The 23,227-nt window shown below is 40.0% G+C and overlaps 1 protein-coding gene across 3 annotated transcripts; it reads right to left on the bottom strand.

The window, feature by feature from the left end:
* Positions 1–2,299: 2,299 nt before the first annotated feature.
* On the bottom strand, positions 2,300–6,558 carry LOC148026164 (putative trehalose-phosphate phosphatase C). Of its 3 annotated transcripts, none has more exons than XM_087693449.1 (12): positions 6,145–6,558; positions 4,880–5,334; positions 4,639–4,779; positions 4,485–4,556; positions 4,215–4,337; positions 4,064–4,120; positions 3,343–3,444; positions 3,131–3,208; positions 2,986–3,055; positions 2,828–2,898; positions 2,591–2,683; positions 2,300–2,499 (listed from the first exon to the last, which is right to left on the bottom strand). In XM_087693449.1, exons 2-12 carry the CDS (start codon positions 5,195–5,197, stop codon positions 2,494–2,496), a joined length of 1,131 nt encoding a protein of 376 aa, XP_087549575.1. In that variant the 5' UTR covers positions 5,198–5,334; positions 6,145–6,558; the 3' UTR covers positions 2,300–2,493. The 3 variants fall into 3 exon arrangements, with proteins under 3 accessions (XP_087549575.1, XP_087549573.1, XP_087549574.1); XM_087693447.1 differs by having other exon boundaries at positions 2,300–2,490; positions 6,145–6,555; XM_087693448.1 differs by lacking the exon at positions 6,145–6,558 and adding an exon at positions 5,499–6,112 and having other exon boundaries at positions 2,300–2,490.
* Positions 6,559–23,227: the final 16,669 nt, after the last annotated feature.

The following is a 23,227-nucleotide window of genomic DNA, read 5'->3' as shown; positions in this document are numbered from 1 at the left end:
CAGTTTGGAAGGGGCTTCAGAGCAATCTTGTTGGGAGGATAGGTGTTTAAAGCACATTTTGATTGTGAACACTAAATGTATTCTCTCACACTAGCGACCCCAAAAGTTGCCTTGAAAGCTCTTGAAGCTTCATACAGGAACTTCCTTTGGGGTGGAGATGAACACAACAAAAGAATTTCTAAAGTTGCTTTGAGTATATGTACATTACCAAAGATAAGGTATGCCTAGGACTTCCTAACCTTCAAGCCCTAGCTGGCAAGTTGACAGCCCAATGGATTGTTACAAGTATCATTCATCCTTTTGAGAAGTGGGCGATCCTGCTGCACAGAGGTACAGGAGGTCTCCCTCTTGAGTCTCAATAGCTACAGTGCACGGAAGAATTTCAATCTAGTGATTGTAGCTTTCTCCAAGATTCAGGCTAAATTTGAGCTAGTGCTTGTCTTGGACAGAATACACAAGTGGACTGATGAATCCCAGTCAAGCTGGAGCTATCCACCTAAGAGGTCAGTTTAGCCAGAGATCTTTTGAGTGGGAAGGAGGTCAAACTTCTTCCACTTCTCCTAGACAACATACCCCCTAATAATAAGCTGACCAACAGGTTTAATAATAGATGGAGTCTCCACTAGAACTCCTCCCAGTGGGAATTCCGATTCAAATGTTAGGAGCATCCTAATATTCAAGCTAAGTAATCCACTCCTCTCTTGCTCATCCTGCATAAGGCTACTAGGCTGAGGAAACGGCTCTTGGATTTGGAATAGGAAATGGTGTGAGTCCGACATGTAATGTGACGGACAAAACTAATGGGATGCCACTGAAGTTTAATCGTGGCTCAGGGATAACACTCTCTGGTTCATATTGACCCAAAAATGTGAGGCCCTCTCCGGTGCAAGAAAACTTTTTCTCTTCAAGAGCTAAAATGAAGCTTGGTGCAGGTTAAGAGTGCTGAACTAAGGGTTGTGAAACAATGCACGAGGATGCAAAAGTAGCAGAAACGGGCATTCAAAGCTGTCAGTGGACCATACCACACTGTTGCAGCTGGAATTCAAGAAATGACATAGCAAAATCCTCATCAATATCAAGAATACTATCACTTCTTGAGGTCACCAATCAAGCTCAGCTGCCACTACGCTCAAAATGTGACTGTCATTCATCTCATGATCTGTCTCTTCCTAGATTTTGGTGGCCCAATAATTGGGAACCCTCAACCCAGTCCTATAATTGTAATTACTTGCAGTTCATAAATTCTAGCAGTAGGCTTGATCTTTGAGATAAATGGCCCCACTTTTTTTATCTTTGGCTAAATAAGTATGATGGTGGTTATACCTGAAAGCTGAACACTGATTAGGCTTTAACCATTAAAAAGTTCTGTATAATCTCTCTTCTAATATTAATGCTATTTCACGCCAAAAAAGAAAAAATCCACATATGCCATCTCCAACCCATCTAGCCTACTACTTAGAACCCTGCACATGTCTGAACTAAGAACCCTATCAATGCCTTGTGCCCATTATAACTTCTCAATTGGAGACCCATAGAACAAGTTGGTATAACTAAGAGGTGGCCATTTGAACAACCTCCAACAGGTATTACCAAATTGGAGTATGAGACCTTGAATGGATGGGAATGTCAAGTAGTAGAACCAAATTATATGCATTCAATTACCTATGGTTAAATAATTATCAAAGTCAGCCAACCTAGATCTCTAAAAAACAGGGTATGCTATTTTTATATTGTGTTTAAATCTCCTTTGAAGAAGATTGTATCTCTCCCCTCAAAATTTTATCAACCAGTTTAGGGTCTATTCCAATTTGCAAACACAATTCCTTGTCAATGCATTAATTGAGCTGATCTTTCCAAAGTCGAATGCATATAATTTCTGGCTTGTGTTACAATGTCTGTGATATGCCAAAATCCATATGAATTATTAAGCACTTGTACATACAATCATTGCTGGTATGCGTTCGTGATACGCCAAAATACCCAGGAGCAAAAAATTGAATCCAGGGTTGTCTCTCCATTGTTACAAGTGCTAAGCATGAAAATAAATGTGATCTACAAATTCTCCAGTTTTAAGAGAATAAACAAGGACAACTGTGGCGATGCTTTACGCCCTGAAAGTCAAATCAAAAGTAGTGCCGCTTAAAAAGAATGTCATGAAGCACACCATTGTTGAGCAAGAAGCATCAGGCACCAAGAAGGTAAACATCAATTAAGGCCTGCATCTGTGTAACTGTCTTAAGTGTGATATGCCTGAACAGCACTCTCTTCATCATGAGTCCTCTGGAGGTATATCTGATGGCTTCTCTACCTCTACATTTTGACCTGTAAGTGGCTTTAGCCTTGTATATAAAAGCCCTTGCTTGCAGGCTTCTGCTTTTAGGATTACAATCCTAACTGCACTTAAGTGCTGCATAAAAGTATTTACTTATGAGACACAATGGAGATCTGTCTGCTCTTCCACTTCACTAACCGCTGTAGGAATTCAAGAACCTATCACAACTAAAATCCAAATGAGTGGCCCAGCTAAAAGCAGGTAATGGATCCTAAGATCCCATTTACATCATCTTTAACTTGAATTTAAGCACAGTACCTCACTTGGGTCACGAAGCGAGCACAGAGCATTTGTTTCCTTGGCAACACTCGATACAAGTATAGCAAGTCCATGCTTCCTTCTAGTGACAACCTGAACCTCCAAATCAAGTGTCCTCAGACTAAATGGGTGCTCTGTTTTATTTCCAAACCCAGGTCCTGACCTTTTTATATATTTTTTCCCGAAAGGTTTACAAAAGTATTTCAGCAAAAAGCTAACTGAAGTGTGTACACTCACCTTGAAAGCATCTTCATCAGTCTGATCATCTCCAATGTAGATAGGGAAGGTATCATTTTGATTTCCAAGACCTGTAAGAAACAGATTAAATAACCAAACATGAAGCACTCAGCTTATATTCTACAATTTGGAATGATACAACTTCTCTGTAGTATCACCTAGGGTTCGGAGCAAGTAATCAAGTGCACTCCCTTTATTCCATGCAATGCGAGGGCGAACTTCCAAAACCTACAAAAGTTGCAACTTAAAACAACGATCTTATTGATAGCCTCTAACATGAATCTATCAGCAAGATGGCTTTACCTTTCGCCCCTGATTTAGATAAATATTTGGATATGACTTGAGAACGTGCTGAACTTCTTCAGCCAAACCTAGCCAGTCCTGAAATGGAGTACAAATTGTATTCATGATTCTAAAACTACAGCTTAAAGCTCCTTAATAAATGTATGTGCTGCAAGGTATGGCTACTTTCCCAAACGAAATGGAAGCATATCGCATGGAAACTACCGGTATACCTCCTCTTTCACACATCGAAAATGAACAGTAACACAAAACTTGTTGTGCTCCACCTTTGCTCCAGGCACTTTCTTAGCCTTCTCTTCCAGCTGTTTAAAAATCTGCAATAGCAAACAATTACTTGGCATACATATTGATAAGCAGACATGCACCTAAAACACAATAGAATCAATCACTAACATCCCATACGCTAACAGACAGCTCCACGAAATACAGTCAATGGAATGATGCATTTAAGGTTTGCCAAGTCCTTCAAAAGAATAAAGACAGAAACTGATTATTTCAAAATATACCACAGAATGATCATTGAATATGCAAGGATATATGTGTTAATTCAGGATTTTTAGACAATGCTACAAATGAAATGTAGAGAAACATTTCAGCAAAGGGCTTTAATGTGATCAACAACAGCTTTTTACATCATTGGAACGAAAAAATAGCAGAGCACATTCCATGCATCATATCCTAGAATACATTTTTATGGTTTGCCAGAACTGTGGAGAATTTCATTGTGTACTTCTGATGATACAGAAACACGGAGGCATTAATGATTCCACAAAAAGTGAGCCAAAGATATGACGGAAACAGTTAATATATTCTGACGGCAGAAAAACACACACATTGCTCCTAAACAACTTTCATTACCAGAAAACTGGTCGTGACCAGATACCCTTATGACAAAGCTCACAAAATGTCATCATTAGAGGCACACAGAATCACCTCATTCATAAGAAGCATAAATTCACTTGCAGGCTGAAATAGAACAGCTTCATTCCCCTGCATCACCATTTCATTAGACAAAAGTCAGCAGGAAATACAGGTGTAGGAATAAAAGTAGCAACCATCTTTCATCAATCCCTTAAACAGTCACCTTTTCGTCCAACGTTGTTGTGCCAATGATCTTAAGCCCATTAGAACATTTTGCAGGACCCCTGATATCCATCCCATGGCTTCCTGCATAGTATAGCTCAGGAAGTTGTACAAATTCAAAAACCTACCACAAAAAGGTACACATAAGAAGAAATTATCCACAGTACGTGCACACACACAGATGCACATGACTGCCCTTCATGCAAAATCTGCTCTGTGTTTAGTGATTACTTTGCTAAAGGAATGCATCACATGCCAGTATATTTACTACCTTCTCTCGGCTTCTACCCGTGATGATGGCAGTTGGGAAAAGTTTTGCTATTTCTCTCACCATGGAGCGCATCTGCAATGAAATTAAACCCATATTGATACTAGAGAATCCATTAAGGAGTGTGTATAAATGATTTTAAGGAGCCCTAACATACCTCATCTGACATAAAAGCACATTCAGGATCTTCAACAATCGGTGAGAGGGTTCCATCATAATCCAAAAAGACACAAACATGTTTCCCACTTGCAGCTTCAAACAAGCTTTCAAACCGATCTAATGCAGAGGGATGTTTGGCCTGTGAAAGTTGATCAAGATAAAATATATTAACACAATTGATAAACAAAAACTCAAACTTCTTCATATGTATGCATCGAGCGTAAAAGGCTGAATCTAACCATCCATGCTTTATAATGCATGTCAATCCTTTGTAAAGCTGGATTCTCCAATGGATCTGTTGATGAGCCCCGAACTCTGGGAGGCGATGAATCCTTCATAGCCTCAAACCATCCGTGAATGACCTCATTCTCCACTTTACGAGGTCCCGACGTTTTTCTGTTTACGAAAGAATTTGTTGGCTTGGTAGTACCAGAGCTCGTGAATACCACAGGGCTTGTACTGTAGTTAAATAATGCATTTGAAGATGATAAACGTGATGTAGGATTAGGGATGGATCGGTCTTTAACCGCAGCTTTCTGTTTTGATCTTGAACCCATCTAAACAGCAGCTACAATTAGCAGTTTTGCCTTTCAGATGAATCCTGGTGCCAAAAATCAGGTCATAAAAGTTACTGTCAATGTGTCGGCCAACCTAGAGGGCTTAGAGCCCTGCCTCTGTGTAGAATGAATAGGACCTGCAAAGTTTAAACAAACAACTGGCAAGCTTGAGATTTGGATTGAGTACTATGAAATTTAAGCATCAAGCGAAAGAAAGCCAATTAAAGTGGAGTGAGGAAATAACAAATTTCCCAGGGTTAAACTGCAAGTCCTGTGCTAAACATATCACTTCAACGTCTACCTTCAGGAGCTTGGGGTTCACTAACAGATGCCTCAGCCCTCCCCAATTGGCTGCAGGTAATCTCACTTAGAGAAAAAAAACGCTTATCAAAGAGGTAGCTTTCCGCACTACTGCTGGATTGGGGACTCTGTTTAGAACCATATAGATTCATAAACTCTAATAGCTTTCCTAACCTGCATGGTCTTGATGAATGTACCAAGCTTATTGTTGGTAACAGGCAGAACAATGCAGTAAATAATCTTGTTCTGTGAACTATCCTTTAAGTCTTTAAAGCTCTGCATATCAGAATGTATGGAACACATGCAGCGAGAGAAGGAAAAAGCAGGCAACAGCCTTCTTGCATCAGGTGAGGCCTCTAGCAACCCAATCGCATGGATGGATTACAAAAGGGTGCCATAACCCTGGCCTGCTGAGAGGGATGATGCGAATGACATAGCACAGCCACGAGGTCAATCCACACACAGATGCTCCAGTATTCAGGCAAATGAAAAAACACAGAATGATAATACCACAAACAGAACTAATGATTACAAACTTTCAAGCATATGGCCGTAATTGCACAATCGCGAGAGGAGTAAGCAATCCTCGAGATTAAACATATGAAAGAGATTGCAGCAAAGAGAATACAGGGGGGATTGGGGTGTACCAGGATTGGATAGAATGCTGCTTCTTTTCTGCAGCATATGATGATGATGATCAAATGCCACCTCCAGCGTGTATGTATATACTTCTACATGAAAGCACAAAGGAGTACTGCACAACTCCACTGTTTGCTTGCGGTGACCCTTCGTCTTTTTCAGATTAAGAAGACAGAAAGAAAGAAGGTAAGAAAAAGAAAGGGTAGGGATGCTTATATGAATATATGCACACTTTATGCTGTCAACTTTTGTGTTGTCTTGAAAGGGAGAGGAATAATTCAAGTAGCTTTGGGAGCTAGCTATGGGGGTGGGTGGGGTGTGTGTGAGTGTGTGTCTTTCTCTCTCTCCAGCACAGGCAAAGAAAGGGGTCGAAACACGGGGTGAATCTCTTTCTGGAGGGGTAAATTCTGACACTTTCTTCTTCTTCTTCTTCTTCTTCTGATGGGCGATGCAGAAACACTAGAATTGACGCAGCACCACCCCTCCCCCCCCCCCAAACACACACAGAGACAAAGACACAAGAGAGAGAGAGAGAACGGGGGGCGAGGAGAGAGAGAAAGGGAGGGGCCTACAATGTATATCGCATCTATCTGACTGACTGACTGACTGCGCGTGTCTGATAATCACTGGAGCAGCAACAGCACCCCCACACACACCCTGAAAACTATGGATGAAGATTTTAAGTTTTTGTTTTTCGCAGAGAGAACAGAAAAGGCATGAGAGAGCCTTTTCTTGTTTCCTTTTTTCGTGCTGCCTCAATTTCCTGCCATGACGATGACCCCCCCCTTGTTTCCTAACTACGAGTACCCTTGGTATTATTATATATTCCGGTTGTTAAGCATCGCTAATTATTATTATTTTATATTATGGTTTAAATTTCGTTTATTTGCTTCCACTGAGGAGGCGCGGACCCCTGTTCTTTCCCTTGTCTTTTTCCGCCCTTGTGTGGTTTGTCCCATGTAACCCCCCTCTCATAATAAGAAAATAAGAGGACATTGCTAAAATAAATTGACCAAAAGCCTGACTTACCCAATACGTCAATATTGTCTGATAGAAACATCGTAAAGCATGCCGAGGAAGATAAATAAGAGACCAGTTACGTTATATGGCTTTGCGATGATGGTAAAGGTCGCATGTCACTCTATAACTCAACGGTTATGCAAAGCAAGACCTGGGTCGCACGGGATGATGAAGACGGGTCGATCCGCCTAGTCTCATGGTGCAGTGGTCACACCTACTCTCAGATAGAAATAAGAAGAGTAAGGACAGGCGCGCTTATCATGGAATAACTTTTTGTGATTGGCAAACACAAAGTGCGACTGCATGGTCATGGATGATGGGGGGAAATGGGACCGACCCCCCGCCCCCAAGGGCCCCACCACCGCACCAAGTGCGTTGCGCAACCCGACCTTAATGGTTTTTTTTTTTTTAAGAAAGGCTAAGATGTTGAGAAATAGTTATTGGGTTTTTTTTTTTTTTTTTGAAAGGCTAAGATGTTGAGACATAGTTGCTGTTTTTTTTGTGAACATTAATTTGTATTAAAATAGTATAAAGAAAGGTTGTTACATCAATGACCTTTTAACCAAGAAGTCTAACCTTGGACTTAACTTGACTAGTAAGGGTGTCTTGCCAATCTCTACTAACATTACTATCCCGACTTGAACCAAAGCCATGACTTCTTGGTACATGATTAGCCACATTAAACATGAGATTTTTGGTTGTATTACAATGTTCCATATCATCTTAAACTTGTACTTCCATTGGCTAGGACACCAGTTTAGTTTCCATCTATTGCTAAGTCTGTTGAACAAAGTAATTGGTTGGTACTTGAGGTTGGGCAGGGGAAATAGAGGTTTTTTCTCTTGCCAACATAGGCCTCTTACATCAAAGCTCATATTCAGTTGGATTGTTTGGCTAACATAGGGTGCTCGGTAGTTAATTCTTAGTTGGATGAGTATTAAGTCTTCTTGCCCAAGACTCTTTGTTACTCTTAGCTATCCCATATTCTTCCATTGCCCCATGTCATAGTCCCATATATCTTTCTAGGATGCCAATCCTTTATTTGGCCTATAGGCTTGCCCTATTTGATCCCCCTCTATGCAGCCATGGAAGATGCTAAACTAGATGGAATCAAAGGCTACCCATGGGAGGGTGAAGTTTTTAAATGGTGACACGAGGGAGAGTTGAAAAGTACTATAGTTATTGTGAAGCAGCAAGGCCCAATCTTCTTTTTCATGGAGGAAAGATCTGACAATCCATTTGGCAGCCGTCTTCCCTGCTAGGCTACGAAAATCAAGTAGTCCCTTCTTCCTTTGCCAAGGTGGTTTATGAAACTTTAGTTTTCTTGAATTTTTCACTATCCCCTACCCACATAAAGTCTCGTGCTAAACTTTCTAGTTTTCTAAATCCTACTTTGGATGGTTTCCAATAGGAGAGGAAATAGATAGTTGTAGGAATGACCACATGTTTCAGAACTAGCTTTCTACATGTAGGTTGAGCTACATGCCTTTAAGATACTCCTTTTTCTTTTACCCTTAAGTGAGAGACCATTCCCATCTCTATTAAAGGGTTACTCCAAATTCCCATGGGGATCCCAAGTAACTTGAAAATTTGCCCTTCATCAATCTCTTTGCATCCTTCATCTAGCAACCATTGAGGGGGTGGCTTGATCAAAGTCTTTATCCCTATTTTTGCAAGGTTTACAATAGAGCTTGATGCTAGACAAAACACTCCCAAAATGCTTTTATTGACTCAAGGTTATTGTTGACTAATCCATTTGTATCATCTACAAACTGATTAAGGACCATATCTAAATTGTCAGGGAGTTTGATCCTTCTCATCCTACCTTCTTTGACCTCAAATTCCATTAGCCACCCTAGTGTATATGTAGCTATTGCAAGCAAGAGGGGTGCTAATGGACACCCTTGCCTAATGAATTGGTAGAGAGGGAGTGAAGCTTAGATCTCCCCATTAATTGCAACCTTAGCACTTGCATTCCCAAAAAGAGTCCTAATGTACTGGATGAACTTCTTACACATCCCATGTCCTGTGTTAATCCCAAGTCGAGATGGCGGAAAAATGGAGGAAAAAGCAAAAGGATGATGGAAAAAAAGCAAAGACACGCAGGCGACCTCTAAAGATGAACCGGGGCAAAAAGCGCAACCTTAAATGAAAAGGCGCCTCAAAAAACTCAGAAAACTCTTGTAAGAGTGACAAGCTCCCTCCTGTGCCAATTGTAAAATATTAGATGGGTGTACGCTAGAGGCACAACACTAGAAGAGGGAAATGGAAAAAGGACCTTGCCACAATGGCCGGTCATGTAAAAAATGGATGGGTGCCCATGGGATTTTAGGGTTTGTATATATAAAGTTCAAAAAGTGAATAAGAGATCATTCTTTGGTGTGTGGCAACAAGAGTCTTCTTCTTCTTCTCTCCTTCTCATCTTCTTGCTTATGTGTGCTCTTGAGAGAGGGAGTGTGAGAGTGTGAGGGAGTGAGTGTGTGAGAGTGAGGGATCAAGAGGGTGAAGCTCTTCACCATCTCCTCTTCTCTTCTTCTCTTCTCTTCTCTCTTCTTGCGCGCACGGCTATGGAGGATGGAGCTTGGAGGTGGAGGAGGCTTGAGGATGCTTGAGCTAGCATCTAGGATCGTGGAGCTACCGGCATGTGTGAGAGAGGAGGCAACTCATATCGGCACTAAGGTAAGATCACTACACTCATAGAATCGACGGCACGTCGACTAGGTGAGAGATAGCCATTAGAGCTCGCTTGGAACGCTTGAAACAATAAGCGGTCCGTGGGTCTTGGCGGTTGAGCGAAAGCTCCCACATCCTGCAGTGATTGAAGGACAAAACACCAGTCTAATCTATTATATGCTTTATCGAAATCTATTTTGAAAAGCATAAAGTCTTGTTTATTCTCTTGAGCATATTAAAAACCCTCCCACAGAGTCCAATGATAGAACCCAAAAGGTATTTCCCCTTAATGAACCCTTTTTGCTCTCTCCTCAGTCAATGGTCTAAATGGGGATTGATTCTTCTTGCTAAAGTTTAATCATAGATCTTGTAGGCAAATGAGAGGCATGTGATAGGCCTCCTATCTACTTCCTTGGGAGTGGGATGAAGTCCTTTTCTTTTTTCTTTTTTAGATTATTGAACATCTCCTTTGATGGTCTACCCATCTTTCCCACCCACCAAACTCTTGTATAGAGTTTGATATTCTATGCTTCCTCTTCTTCAAGAATTCTAACCTCTTTTCAATTCACCAGAAGTTCTTCTTCCAAATCCAGTTTCCCTATGCCAGTTGTTTTTCTAGGCTTACTAGTTTTTTGTAGTTTACTTTTCTTTTTTCTTTAATGCTAGACACCCTTTCCTTTTTAGCTTGTATGGCAGTCTTTGAGCCTCCCTGATGGCTCTAGCCTGAGCCTAGACAGGTTGAGAGTTTAAAGAATTCAACATAGATACATTGAATTCCTTGCCTAACTTGGTTTATTTTGAACATTTTTGGGTGGGTATGAAACTAACCTACTCTTATGCAATTAGTATTATTAGTCAAGCAAGTAATTACTAGATAATGATCAAAGAGAACAAGATCTTTAGCTACTCTATAGCTAACATTTACATAGGCTCATAGAAGACCTACAGAGATCTATACTCTATCCAACCTTGTTTTTCTTGTTGCTTGACCTTTTTTATTGTTGGACTAGGTGAAACCAATTTCACTACCAATATCTATTAGACCATGAAATGTTTTGCACTCATCCATGCTCTCTTTTCTCGACCTACTATTGCTAGCCCTTTCAAAAGAAATCTGTCAACTAAATCTTCTACCATATTAAAATCACCCATCACAATTATTGGACCCTGGATCTCCACAAGAGATTTCTAGACATCTATCCTATCATGGATATTACATGGAGCATAAACTGAAGTAATGAAAAATTCTTACTTTTCTTTTATAAATATTGGTATCCATTTATTATTGGTGTCCACCAAGGTTTTAGTTACAAGATCTTTGTATTTTTTTCAAATCCATAATGATGTACCCCCTCTTCTTTGAGAGTGGTTTGTGGAGTACCAAATGTAATCCTTACTTATAAGCTATAGGTTATTCCTTAGGTTCTCACTTGAAGTTTTGATTTCCTACAAGCAAATCACATCTAGTGTGAGGGTTGCAAAGTTGCTAGCCAATTCTTAATAATCATGGGTCAGTTGGAATCTCTCAGTCCCTTATAGTTTAGGGATATCATCTTAAGAAAATTAATCACTAAGTTCATTTCTTATTTTTGCTTTTCCTAGCATTCTCCTTTCCTTTAGAGAAAGGATTGCTTTCAGTGTCTCCTACCTTAGAAAAGCATCTCTTGGATGTCTTCTAGTTTTTGTCACTACTAAATTTAGGACTCAAGGAAAATTTAGGAGAGTTGAGTTGATCCGTTGTTGGAGGGGTTTTTGTCAAAAGGTCGAATCCACCAAGGATCAGAAGTAGAAGGAAGTAGAGATAGGAGATGAAAGAGAAGATAGAGAATACCCAAGTGGTAAACACGACAAAAACAAATCACAATGAATTAAATCAATATGTATTGAAAGAACCTGGAATCTTTGCACTACTCAGAAGCAATCTCCAGGCATTAGTTCTCCTGGAGCTCCTTCATAGACCAAAAGCGTGGATTAGAAAAATCAACTCCTTCTTTGCTGTCCGGAACCCAAATCTGATGGCTCCGTTGGCTCCAAAAGGGGGGTAAAACCCTAGGACACCTAATCACGGATCTCCCAGATCACTCCTTCTTCTTCTTTCAATTCAATTTGCAGTTTTCAGCCTGTTTACAACGATCGCGATGTGTGTGATTTCGTCAATCTGTATTTTTTATGAAAAATCTCCTAATTGGCTGAAAAAACAACTAGCTTTTTGCATGCCATCCTAATCTAGAAGCTTTTTCTAACTTTTTCGGATTTTTACAATAAATAATATCAAATATAGGCTAAAATTATCCAAAAATCTAGTATTTTCGAATAATCCATGCAACTCACACTAGTACTAATGGCTCAAATCACATTGACTCTCTAGATCAATAGAGAAGTCAGATGATGATGCATTCATACTTTTCCACACTGTGTCCTCATAACATTACGCCATCCACCCCCTCTGAATCTGCACATCCTCTAGTATGTGCCAAAATCCTAGTTGTCACCAGATTCTGAGTCCTCCTAATCCTCTGCAACCATATCCTTTGCTTCTTCATCTTCCATATCTTCCTGGCTAGCCCCTACATCATGGCCACTATTGCCTTCCAATTCTGGCAACTCATAGGCAGTAGATTCCCATCTTTTGAATAATTTGATTCTTTTCCCTGCTACCGAAAGTTTTATGGCTGTCCCATCCAGCTCATTTAATGCATAAGTAGCATTATCAAATACATGTCTTACCACATAGGGTCTAAACCATCTTTTGGAAACTTTACGCATGGCACTATGCTGGTTATCTAAACTACTATCATAAAACAATACCCAATCCCCATCTCGTATGGTTCTTGGTCTCAGTCTATGTCTTTTGTCAAACCGTTTCTTGTTTTGTATCCTTGATGCCCTTAACTTTGTAGTTGCTGCCTCTATGTCTTCTGACTTTCTTTCCAACTGTCTAATGCGTAAGGCCAACAACTCCTCTCAATTCAACTCCTCCTCCCAGGGTAACACACTCCATGTGACTATCATCTCTTCTATCGGCATGATAGGTTTTTGATCATACATCAATTCTGCAGGCATATATCCTGTAACAGCACTATGAGTTGTTCTGTCAGCCCACAAAGCATAAGGGAGCAATTGTGGCCACTCTTTTATCTTCTCTCCACATGCTTTTGCCAATGCCTTCACAATAGGTAGATGACCTCTTTCACTTTTGCCATTTCCTTCAGGGTTATAGGCTAAAGTTAAAGCAAGCTTTATCCCCAACGGAGCAAAGAAATCATGAGCTTCATCTGCATCCAACTCAACCCTATCTGCTGTAATTTTTCCCACATAGCCATATCAACAAAAGATCTCTTCTAAGAGAAAAGTACATACGGCATTTGCTGTCTAAGTACGTAGAGCTCTCCCTTCAACTTGATTAGTCAAGTATTCACGAGCAAGCACAAGATACCTCATTTGCCAAAGACCTGTAGGCATTGTGACCAAATCCACCACCCACTTAAAATGAAGAGACAATGGATATGTGGGTTGCAATTCATCCTGATGTCTCACAATTGAATGCATTTGACATGTCGTACATTTTTCCACAAAGTGAGCAACATCCTTATACATACTCTACCACCAATATCTTGCTTTGAACTTTGTAAAAGTACCCCAAACACCTTTATGACCAGCCCACAAGCTTTCATGAAATTCTTGCATTACTTTTACCTGTGAAGCTCTGTCACCCAAAACTTGCAATAGTATACCCTATTTCTTTTTATCATGTTTCCATAAGTATCCATCTTTTAAGAAAAATCCATAGGGTTTCCTCTTGATCTTCTTAAACTCCTCATTTGACCATTCATCTCTCTTTGTTAATGTACTGAGATATTGACAAATTCTCAGCCACTCTCCTGCATATTTGTCTTCCAAAAATACTTCTACACAAGATGCAAAACATCTAAAGTGTCTTCTCTTTGTTGTCCCTCTGTTAATGCTGTAGCAACACCTTGCATTACTAAAATCACTCTTGCAACATCATTTTCAGCCATAAGAAAGTCATCTTCTTCCTCCTCATCCATCATCCCATCTTCATTCTCATAGTGTGCTCGAGATAACATGTTTGCCACTGGGTTATCTCTTCCTGCAATATGCTGAAATTGAGGGTTCAAAGATTTGATGTATGCAATCCACCGGAGCGTAGCAATGTCTGGGGTAGCATAACTAGTAATCATACCCAATATCGGCAAACAATCAGTCTCAATGACTACATGAGCACCCATAAAATACTCCTTATCACATTTAAGGGCTGTCACAATTCCCCATAATTCTCTTTTTACTTGTGGATATCTTCTCTGTCGTTTTGTCAATAATTTTGCACCAAAGCGAGTTGCATATCTTTTTCCTTCCTCATCATCTTGCCCAATTGCCCATCCAATCTTGATTGGGCTTGCATCAATAGTAATAATGATAGGCTTTCCATGTGAATAGTCAGCCTTTCTCAACGTATGAGTAGATTTTAAGAGTGGCTTCAATTTCTTCATTGCTTTTTGATGCTTCCTTTCCCAATGAAAATTTTGACATTTCCTTAGAAGCTAATAAAGAACATCGGCTACATGTGCAAAGTGAGGAATCTATATCAAATAGAACACACATGCACCCAAGAATCTACGCACCTCTGATACATTCGTGCACACATCTTGCATTCTATCAATCCCATCTATTTTTGCTGGTGATGGCCTTCGTCCATAAGGCCCACACATATGCCCAACAATCAAAACCTCTTCAACTCCAAAGACAGACTTTTGTCCAGAAAGGGTTTAATGCACCTCTTCTAGACGTGTCAAAATCCTCTCACAATCCACAATATGATATGCAACAAACTGTCTGCATCCATGTGCATCCATCTCTTCATTCTTTTCATCCATTGTACACCCTTTGATTGGAACATCATCCAAGAAGGGCATAGTCAATTGTGGTATAAAATCCATGAGTACCCTATTCATAGCATTTGTCATGTGTGCCACTGAGTTTGTTGCACCTTGTGGGAGAGTATACATCCGTACTAACCCCAAAGGAGTCTTCATTGTTGTGATATCCTTGCTTTCAATTGCAAGCTGAAACTGATCATACCCCGAGTAAAGTTCACCCAAAGAATAGATCATTTTGCCTGCAAAAGCCTCTGCAAATTCATCAACCACAGGACTTGCACCCACATTTCTTATGGTCACTTTATTGACTGGTTGCATGTCTTGAATAACTCTCAAAGCCCCATTCTTTTTGGGCACAGTAAAACAACGATTTGAGTATGGGGCTGAAGAAGGCTCCAAGATCTTCATGCAAATCTTTTCATTTAGCAAATCCATCAGCTTTGGCAAGTAAGCTTTAGGCACTGGAATAGGCCTCAAGTTCCATGGTACATGTGGCACAGTAAATATGACCATAGGAGAGATAACATTTGGATCCACACAACCTATTTCACTTGGTTGAAATGCAAATGCCTTCCCATGTCTAGCCAACCTCTACATAAAACAGTTTCTCTCAACAAGTAAAAGAAACCCTTCTGATCCCGTAAGCTTGGCTGCCTTGACACTTTTTCATACATACCCTCACTCTTTGGTGCAAGTGGTAAAGCAATTGGTTTCATCTTTTTGTCAATTTTCTTATACTTTGTCTCCACAAGTGCTTCAGCCCATTGTAATCCTTCCTGCTGAGCAAACAATGCTATAACACCATACATATCCAAAGAACATACTGACAACACTCTGTTTTCAGCCTCATTTTTTGCATGTATAGTTGTTGAAATTTCAGCCATAGTGTCAAATAATATTCAGCCCATAAAAGATGCCTGAAATGCCATCATTTTCAGCTAACAACCCCAATGATCTCAGTTTCTTAATAGCCCCTTTCATAGATATGCGTTCAACCTTACACATAGCTTCCATAGGCTTAAATCAACATAAACTATTTGTTATAAACTGAGAATTACCAATACTAAATACATGCTTCATTTCATCAAGAGGCGAGTACACCCTCTGAACAGCACTACTATAGCCCCGCATTACAGCAGTGCTTAATGAAAATCCAAGTCTTTGAATTCCCTTGCATTTGGAACCAAAGGAGTCTCTCGAAGCGTATCACGATTTCTAGGATGATTAACACAAACAGTAAGAAATTGGACTACTTTTCTCCCATCCTTGCTTCTGACTCTTGCATAAGTAGAACCATCATCAAGCACCTTTGTTTCCATACGCACACATGTAATATAGGGCTGTCCCAAAATCACTGCATGTGAGGAATTATCTTGCACAAAGAAGTGTTGCTCTTCCTGCACATCACCAATTGTCACTTTTACATTAGGACATGCAGCATAGAGCTCCCCTGAAGAATTATTTGCAACCCTCATATGACAACCATGATCAATGCCCACAGGCCATGCACCATTTTCATACAATCCCTGCTCAATGACATTTATCTCAGACCCATGGTCAAGTAAAGTAACACAAGGAGTTTCACGCTCCCCTATTTTCACTACCGTTTCAGTGGTAGCTCTAGCCCAATGATTTCTTGTGTAGTGACTTCGAGGAATAAATCCTAGAGTCTCTTCTCCATATTGTTGCATTTGCCTTACTCCACCATGCATATTGCTACAAGACAATGCATTTTCAACCACTTTCTTCTCTTTTCCACATGCTATCCACTGATTAGTAGCATCCTGCATAGATAATCCACTACTTACTTCATGCTCATATTCAGCCCGAATACCTAACAAACCAATTTTCTCTTCAAATTGCAGCAATGCACTAGTGGTATCAGTAAGAAATTGACTCTTCCTTTTAATTATGTCAATGATTTCATCATGAAATTCTCGCTTGGCAATGCCAAGTACCTCTCCCAAGGTAAATTTCACCCGACTGTTTAAGATCCGTTCTTCAAGAACCTTCTTAAGATCTGTGGCTGTCTCAATGTCAGATTGCAACTTATATCCTAGCTGCTTGCACTTCTTTTTGCCCTCTTGTTTGTTATCTTGTTTTTGCTTATGGCTGACCTCTTCCATAACATGCTCGGGAGGTGGCTAATTTGCAGCTTTAGGCTGATCCACGCTTCTCCTTGTCATTCTTTTAGATGTCCCTGCAATATATTCATCTCTTTTTCATTTTTCTTCCACAAGAACATCCGTATTTTGTACCTTTGCTAAATATGCATACACTGAATATGCATCTACCAGTGATTCCTAACCAGTTATGCCACGAATGTCTTGCCCTACATGAGATATTTCACTATCAATGACCTTTCTCGTTTCAGCTACATGTAAAGCATGTGTCCATATTTCAACCTTTGGACCAACCATCACTTGGCCATATTTCAACCTTTGGTCCAACCATCACTTGGACCAACCATCACTTGGCCATGCATTCTATCCAACTATAGACCAAAAGTAGAAGCATGTATTGTCGCATAAGCATTTCGGACAGCCAAGTCTTCCAACAACTTCTGCATACCTCCCTTTCCGAAATTCAAAGCAAGAGGCAATCTCGTTTCTTGTGCATGGATCTTGCCATCTTTCCAAAAGATAAGCTGTTGTGCCAAGGCCTCCTGATAGGCAGCACAATCCTTTCTCTCTTGCTGCAAACTGTCACACCACATACATCTTTTTCCAAGTTTAGGGATTGCTGCGCGTCCCCTTTTCTCTTGTCCTTTTTCATCCAATTTTGCAACCTTCAATTGAAGATCTCGCATTCCTTTGACCAATTCATCCAAGACATCTTCCCTAACATAGGGAACAATAGCAAGTACAGCCATAGGGTTAGCCACAGAAGTAGGTGGCTTATCAGATACATCAACTGTCTTGCTTGTAACAGTGGGCAAGCTAGAGACATGCAATCTTTCTCTTCTTCTATGCTTCTTCACAAGCGCAGTAACAAATTCCTTGACATGTCTCCACTCTGTTTTCAAACTTGTCTTTGTAGTCTGATCCTCCAGCAAATCATCCACTTTGTTTTCAAACTTGTCTCTGTAGTCTGTAGTCTGTTTTCAAACTTGTCTGATCCTCCAGCAAATCATCAAGCTTCTCTTGAAGCTCAGGATCAACTGCCTGTAGAAACAATTCAATTTTCTGACTTGCAAGAGCTTGATGTTCTGCAAGATCCAACTCCTCAAATCTACTTTCAAATTCTCTTAACAATTCTGTAGCCACAAGACCCTTATTAGGTTGTATAACCCACTCCTGAAAAGTCTTGCGCGTAATCAAACTGGTGTCCTCAATGTAGAATTCTTCCCTGAGTGTCTTCTTGAAGGCTACCCAATCAACATCCTGCAAGTATAATTCAGTAATCCGTGCTTTCAGTTCATGAATAGTAACATGTACAAAATACAGCTCCATGCAGATTGAGCCACTCCAAAGAATTCCATCTTCTAAGCATAGGTATGTACATATGCAGATACATTCCTGCCATTGAATAACTTCATCTCACGCTCTACTGCTTGCAAAGCATTCATCACAACACTTTCTATTTGAGCTAAAGCTTGCATCACCTGTTGTTGTTGTTGTACCTGCATAAGCATATTCATGTTTTGCACCAACTATTTCAAAACATCACTGGAGATTGTATTAGAAGGTTCTCCCATATTATCTTTCCTTCTTCTGTGACGACCTTTCACGTCGAGTTCACCAATGTCAGAGGGGTTTTTGTCGAAAGGTTGAATCCACCGGGGATCAGAAGTAGAAGGAAGTAGAGATAGGAGATGGAAGAGAAGATAGAGAATACCCAAGTGGTAAACACGACAAAAACAAATCACAATGAATTAAATCAATATGTATTGAAAGAACCTGGAATCTTTGCACTACTCAGAAGCAATCTCCAGGCATTAGTTCTCCTGGAACTCCTTCGTAGACAAAAAACATGGATCAGAAAAATTAGCTCCTTCTTTGCTGTCGGAAACCCAAATATGATGGCTCTGTTGGCTCCGAAAGGGGGGTAAAACCCTAGAACACCTAATCACGGATCTCCCAGATCACTCCTTCTTCTTTCAGTTCAATCTGCAGTTTTCAGCCTGTTTATAACGATTGCGACGTGTGCGATTTCGTCAATCTGTCTTTTTTATGAAAAATTTCCTAATTGGCTGAAAAAGCAACTAGCTTTTTGCATGCCATCCTAATCTAGAAGCTTTTTCCAACTTTTTCGGATTTTTACAATAAATAATATCAAATATAGGCTAAAATTATCCAAAAATCTAGTATTTTTGAATAATCCATGCAACTCACACTAGTACTAATGGCTCAAATCACATTGACTCTCTAGATCAATAGAGAAGTCGGATGATGATGCATTCATACTTTTTCACATTGTGTCCTCATAACATCACGACACCGCTTCATCATTCTCCTCCACATTCTCTAAGTTAACATCACATTGAGCATTTAGATCTATGCTATTAGCATCATATGTTTTTTGTGCTTCCTTTTGTGAATTGTCGACTAGAACTTCCTCGACCTCGACTTAGCCTCCTTGAAATTCCTTTTTGAGGGTTTGTGGCCTTAAGTCTCATCTAAGACATCAATCAATAAGGCCGTGAATTCGTTATTATTCTTTCTTAGTGGCATTTCCCGAGTTATTTATTAGTGTTGTACTTCTTACCTTTTTTGGAGACTAGTTTGAAACCGTTATCAAAAGCCTTCTACTCCTTGGGGCAATCATTAACTTCCTTTGGCTTCATTTCTAGGCAATCACAAATAAAGTTCCCTACCTTCATACACTTGAAACATGCATTTGGAATGTTGTGATATTACAAAGATTGTTTTGTTATCATATTATCTTCAATGTTTGTAATGAGAAGATAGTTAGGTAGCCTTTTTTTTATGTCCATTTCTATGAGGACTTGGGGAAACCACCAAGGGTTGACAAGATTCATTGGTCTCTGACCTAACACTCCCTAATGGAGCTACCGGGGTTCTGACAAAGGGGAAGAGATTTCTTGGTAGATTAGTGAGCTCAACCTAGACAAAGACTTTGGACAGTTTGTCTACGTAGGGTTAAAACTTGGGAACCATTTAAACAAGATCAAGGGGAATCTTTAATCATCCATTGATCAACACCTAGAATCTACGTCAACACTTCCTCTATTACAAATAGAAAAAAGAAGAAATTGTTGGGCATATAGCTCATCTCTACAACCATACACCCTATCAACTCTCAATTTGACTTTATCCAAGTGCACATGATCTCTGTGGGAGGGTGGGAACCATAACATAGGACTACTAAGGCCCTTTTCTCGAATTACTCATTCCACATTCTTAAACTAATAGTTGGTATATCCACAGGAATCATTAATCCTTCTTCACCTAGAGATGGCGGGATCTCGTCTTTGTTTTTTCCTTCCTTTTGAGTTGAATGCATAGTAGACAAATGTCCTCCTTGTACATGGCTGTATTGACTTCTAGAAGTCTCTAGGTTACCATTGGGCTAAGTATCTTGATAGAGTTTTGGCAATCTTGTGTTGGTTTTAGGAGCCAGACTAGCAACCTCAAATCCTCGAGTGTGTATCTCAAGTGATCATCTTCCATTAATTGTTGCATTCTAGATCTCACCATTTTGGAGCACTGAGTCCTCCCGTGTGAGTTCTTCCAAATATTCTGCTGAAGGTTAGTGTTTTTATCAATAGAGTTAAATAGGGGATTATCAATAGATTTCAAAGATTCAGCAATCTCTATTGACTCATTATGAAATGAAGCTCCTGTCATAGTCATGATTGAGGCTTGGGGGGCAGTTCCGAAATGTGGGATTAGAGATGGGCCTGATGCACCAATATTAACCATCATTTTGGGGAGCTACAATGTACTTTCCCCACCCTTCTCCTTGGACTCTGTGCTTAACAATAATAGGGACAGGGGAAGAGAGGCCCAATCTCATGCAACCAAACTTGGAAAAAGAATGTAATGGGAAAGTTTCATGTTACATTCTATTCCTCCTTAGTTCTCTTGTGTTAATAGTGACAATTCCCTCAAAATAGTTACATTTTGTTGACCATACCCAAAACTCACTTTGAGGACCACCCATAGAAAGTTGGTGAGTACCAAGAGAGAGTTTCAAGCTTTAGGATGACATTTTTCATTAAGAAGTGCCCTTAGGTGAGGAGTACTACTTGTGTGTATCATAGCTAGCGATTGGAAACAAGATTGCAAAGGTCTGAAAAGAGGCAAAGTAGGTTGAAGAGCCCCTAAAACATTCTAGCCAAATACGAAAAGTCATAGAAAGGGCTTCTTAGTAGTAATGAGTAGCATCCTTATTAGCATTAAGGATGAAGGAAAATTGTTGTTCTTCAGGGATAGCAATAGCACAAGCTTGATCTTCTTTTGTTCAATGATCCTATTGCATATTCCTCTTCTTTCATCCAACGATCCTACTACATCTTCCTCTTCTTAAAGATGGTTTGGTAGACTATATGAAAATCCCTCTTTAAACCTAAGAAATCTACCAAACAAATCCAAACTTTGGTCCATGAAGAGTACAATCAAAATTACCTTTAAATATTGCATCTTTTTTTTGAAGCCAAATGGCACTGATAAAAAAAGCTAAAATAAATGTCCATTTTTTTAGGGAAGACCATTAGCCTCTCCCAACACGATCTCCTTCCAAGGTATCTCAAAGAGGTTGAATAGCTTAATAATCCAATGAATGAAATTGTAGACTTCCGTATTGAACCTGTAGTGCATACACAAATGAGTTAAATATTCAACATCAAACTTATGACGAGGGTATAGACCATCCCCTATTCCAAGTTTCAAAGCTCTTTCCTAGTGCACAGTCCTTTGTGGAGTATGAGGCCATAGAAGGGTGTATTTTTTGGTTGGGATTATTGATCACCACAAGTGTATGAACCTAAATTCCCATTGGCCATTGACCTATTTTATATGCCACTTCATCTAATTTGTTGATTAGTTAGGAGTTGGGAAGTTGGGAATAAGGAGAAGGGAGAAGGGGGGAGTCAATTGTCCCATATTATGGCCCTTTTGTTAAATTTCCCTCTTATTTGTTTGGCTTCAAGGCTAGGGACCCATTTTTTCATCCTTTCAAAGATAAGTGTAAGCTCTTACCTTTTCAATTTGTACTTAGCCTTGAGATTATCAAGGTCACAGCCACTCACAATTATTGGAGTCCAATAGATCTTGCTAGAGCTAAATCCCTTTTTGATAAAGCCACAAGGGGGAGACTTTACTTACCAAGACAGGGATGTTGGCAAAGGCGATGGAGTTGACTACGAATGTCTCCATCTTAAACAATCCTTGAGGGCAAACTAGGCCAATACTACAATGGAGCATAGCCCAATCCTCAAAGGAATGTTGAAAACTCTTACCAACCCATTTTGGGTAGTACACATATAGTACATGCTGCTTTAAGTATCTTCCCAGTATTTTATGTACCAGGCCTTCGCAAGGCGATAAACAATTGCTCAAGAATTTTTCTTTCTTTCCTTTTCTATTTTTATAGGGGTTAAAACCCCTTTTTACACACCTCCATATATTCATATATTGTCTTTAAGATCTTTAGGGTTTTGTCTCTTTCCATCATTATTTTAGTAGGCTTCTCTAACTGCCTCACAACTAACAGGAACTCCTAGAATGGCTGCCTAGCAGGTCAGTAGAACAAGGTCACTCGAACTCCCATCTAAAATAGGTCTTTCAATGCCTGACAATGCCTTGCAGGAGGCAAGAACTACTTAGACCTCCCCCAGACATACAAAGCCTAAACCTAGGACTTCATGCCTTGATTGCCGGTCCCCAACAAACAAAAGAAAGTAACCCTCACCCGCATATATATCATTAATTGCTTAAGGGAAAAAACTCGAAAAGGGGACAAAACCACCTGGAATGGCCAGAAGAAGCTTCTTCGCAGCAAAGGCTCCCCCCAGCGACTTCGTCAACCTATATGGCGCAATCACTAAAACAACAAAGCATTAAACATACATACACCAAATAGTGATGGGGCCCTCTTGGCCTAAAGAAATAGCACTTTTTACTGCAAACTAACTAGCCCTCTTGGCCTAAAGAGATAGATTATTAAAACCTGAAAACAAAGGGCCCTCTTGGCCTAAAGAAATCAAACATTAACTACTTAAAGCAACTTTCCCTCTTGGCCTAAAGAAACAAACAAACCAACTCATGGAGATCCCTCCTTGGAAGAAGGCAGATATATGCAAATATGCTCCATTTCAAGGGGAAAAATAGGGCTCTCAGCCCTAAACTAAATGCATTAAATTATGACCCATACCTCCTGCATATATAGCAAGACGCGTACGCATAACATGTCGTCGAATCAACCTATGGGTCCAAGATAATAGTGATAGATGGGTCTCGGCTACTCTTTGCATTAACCATATCAACCATCGCTTGCCATATAACGCATGGTCTGATAACATCCCCCACAAGCGACC

This window comes from Lygodium microphyllum, chromosome 14 (genome assembly GCF_053477565.2).
Source record: "Lygodium microphyllum isolate KBCC chromosome 14, Lygodium_microphyllum_v1.1.10, whole genome shotgun sequence".
Taxonomy (NCBI): Eukaryota; Viridiplantae; Streptophyta; class Polypodiopsida; order Schizaeales; family Lygodiaceae; genus Lygodium; species Lygodium microphyllum.
This window is presented reverse-complemented; position numbering and strand designations above follow the sequence as displayed.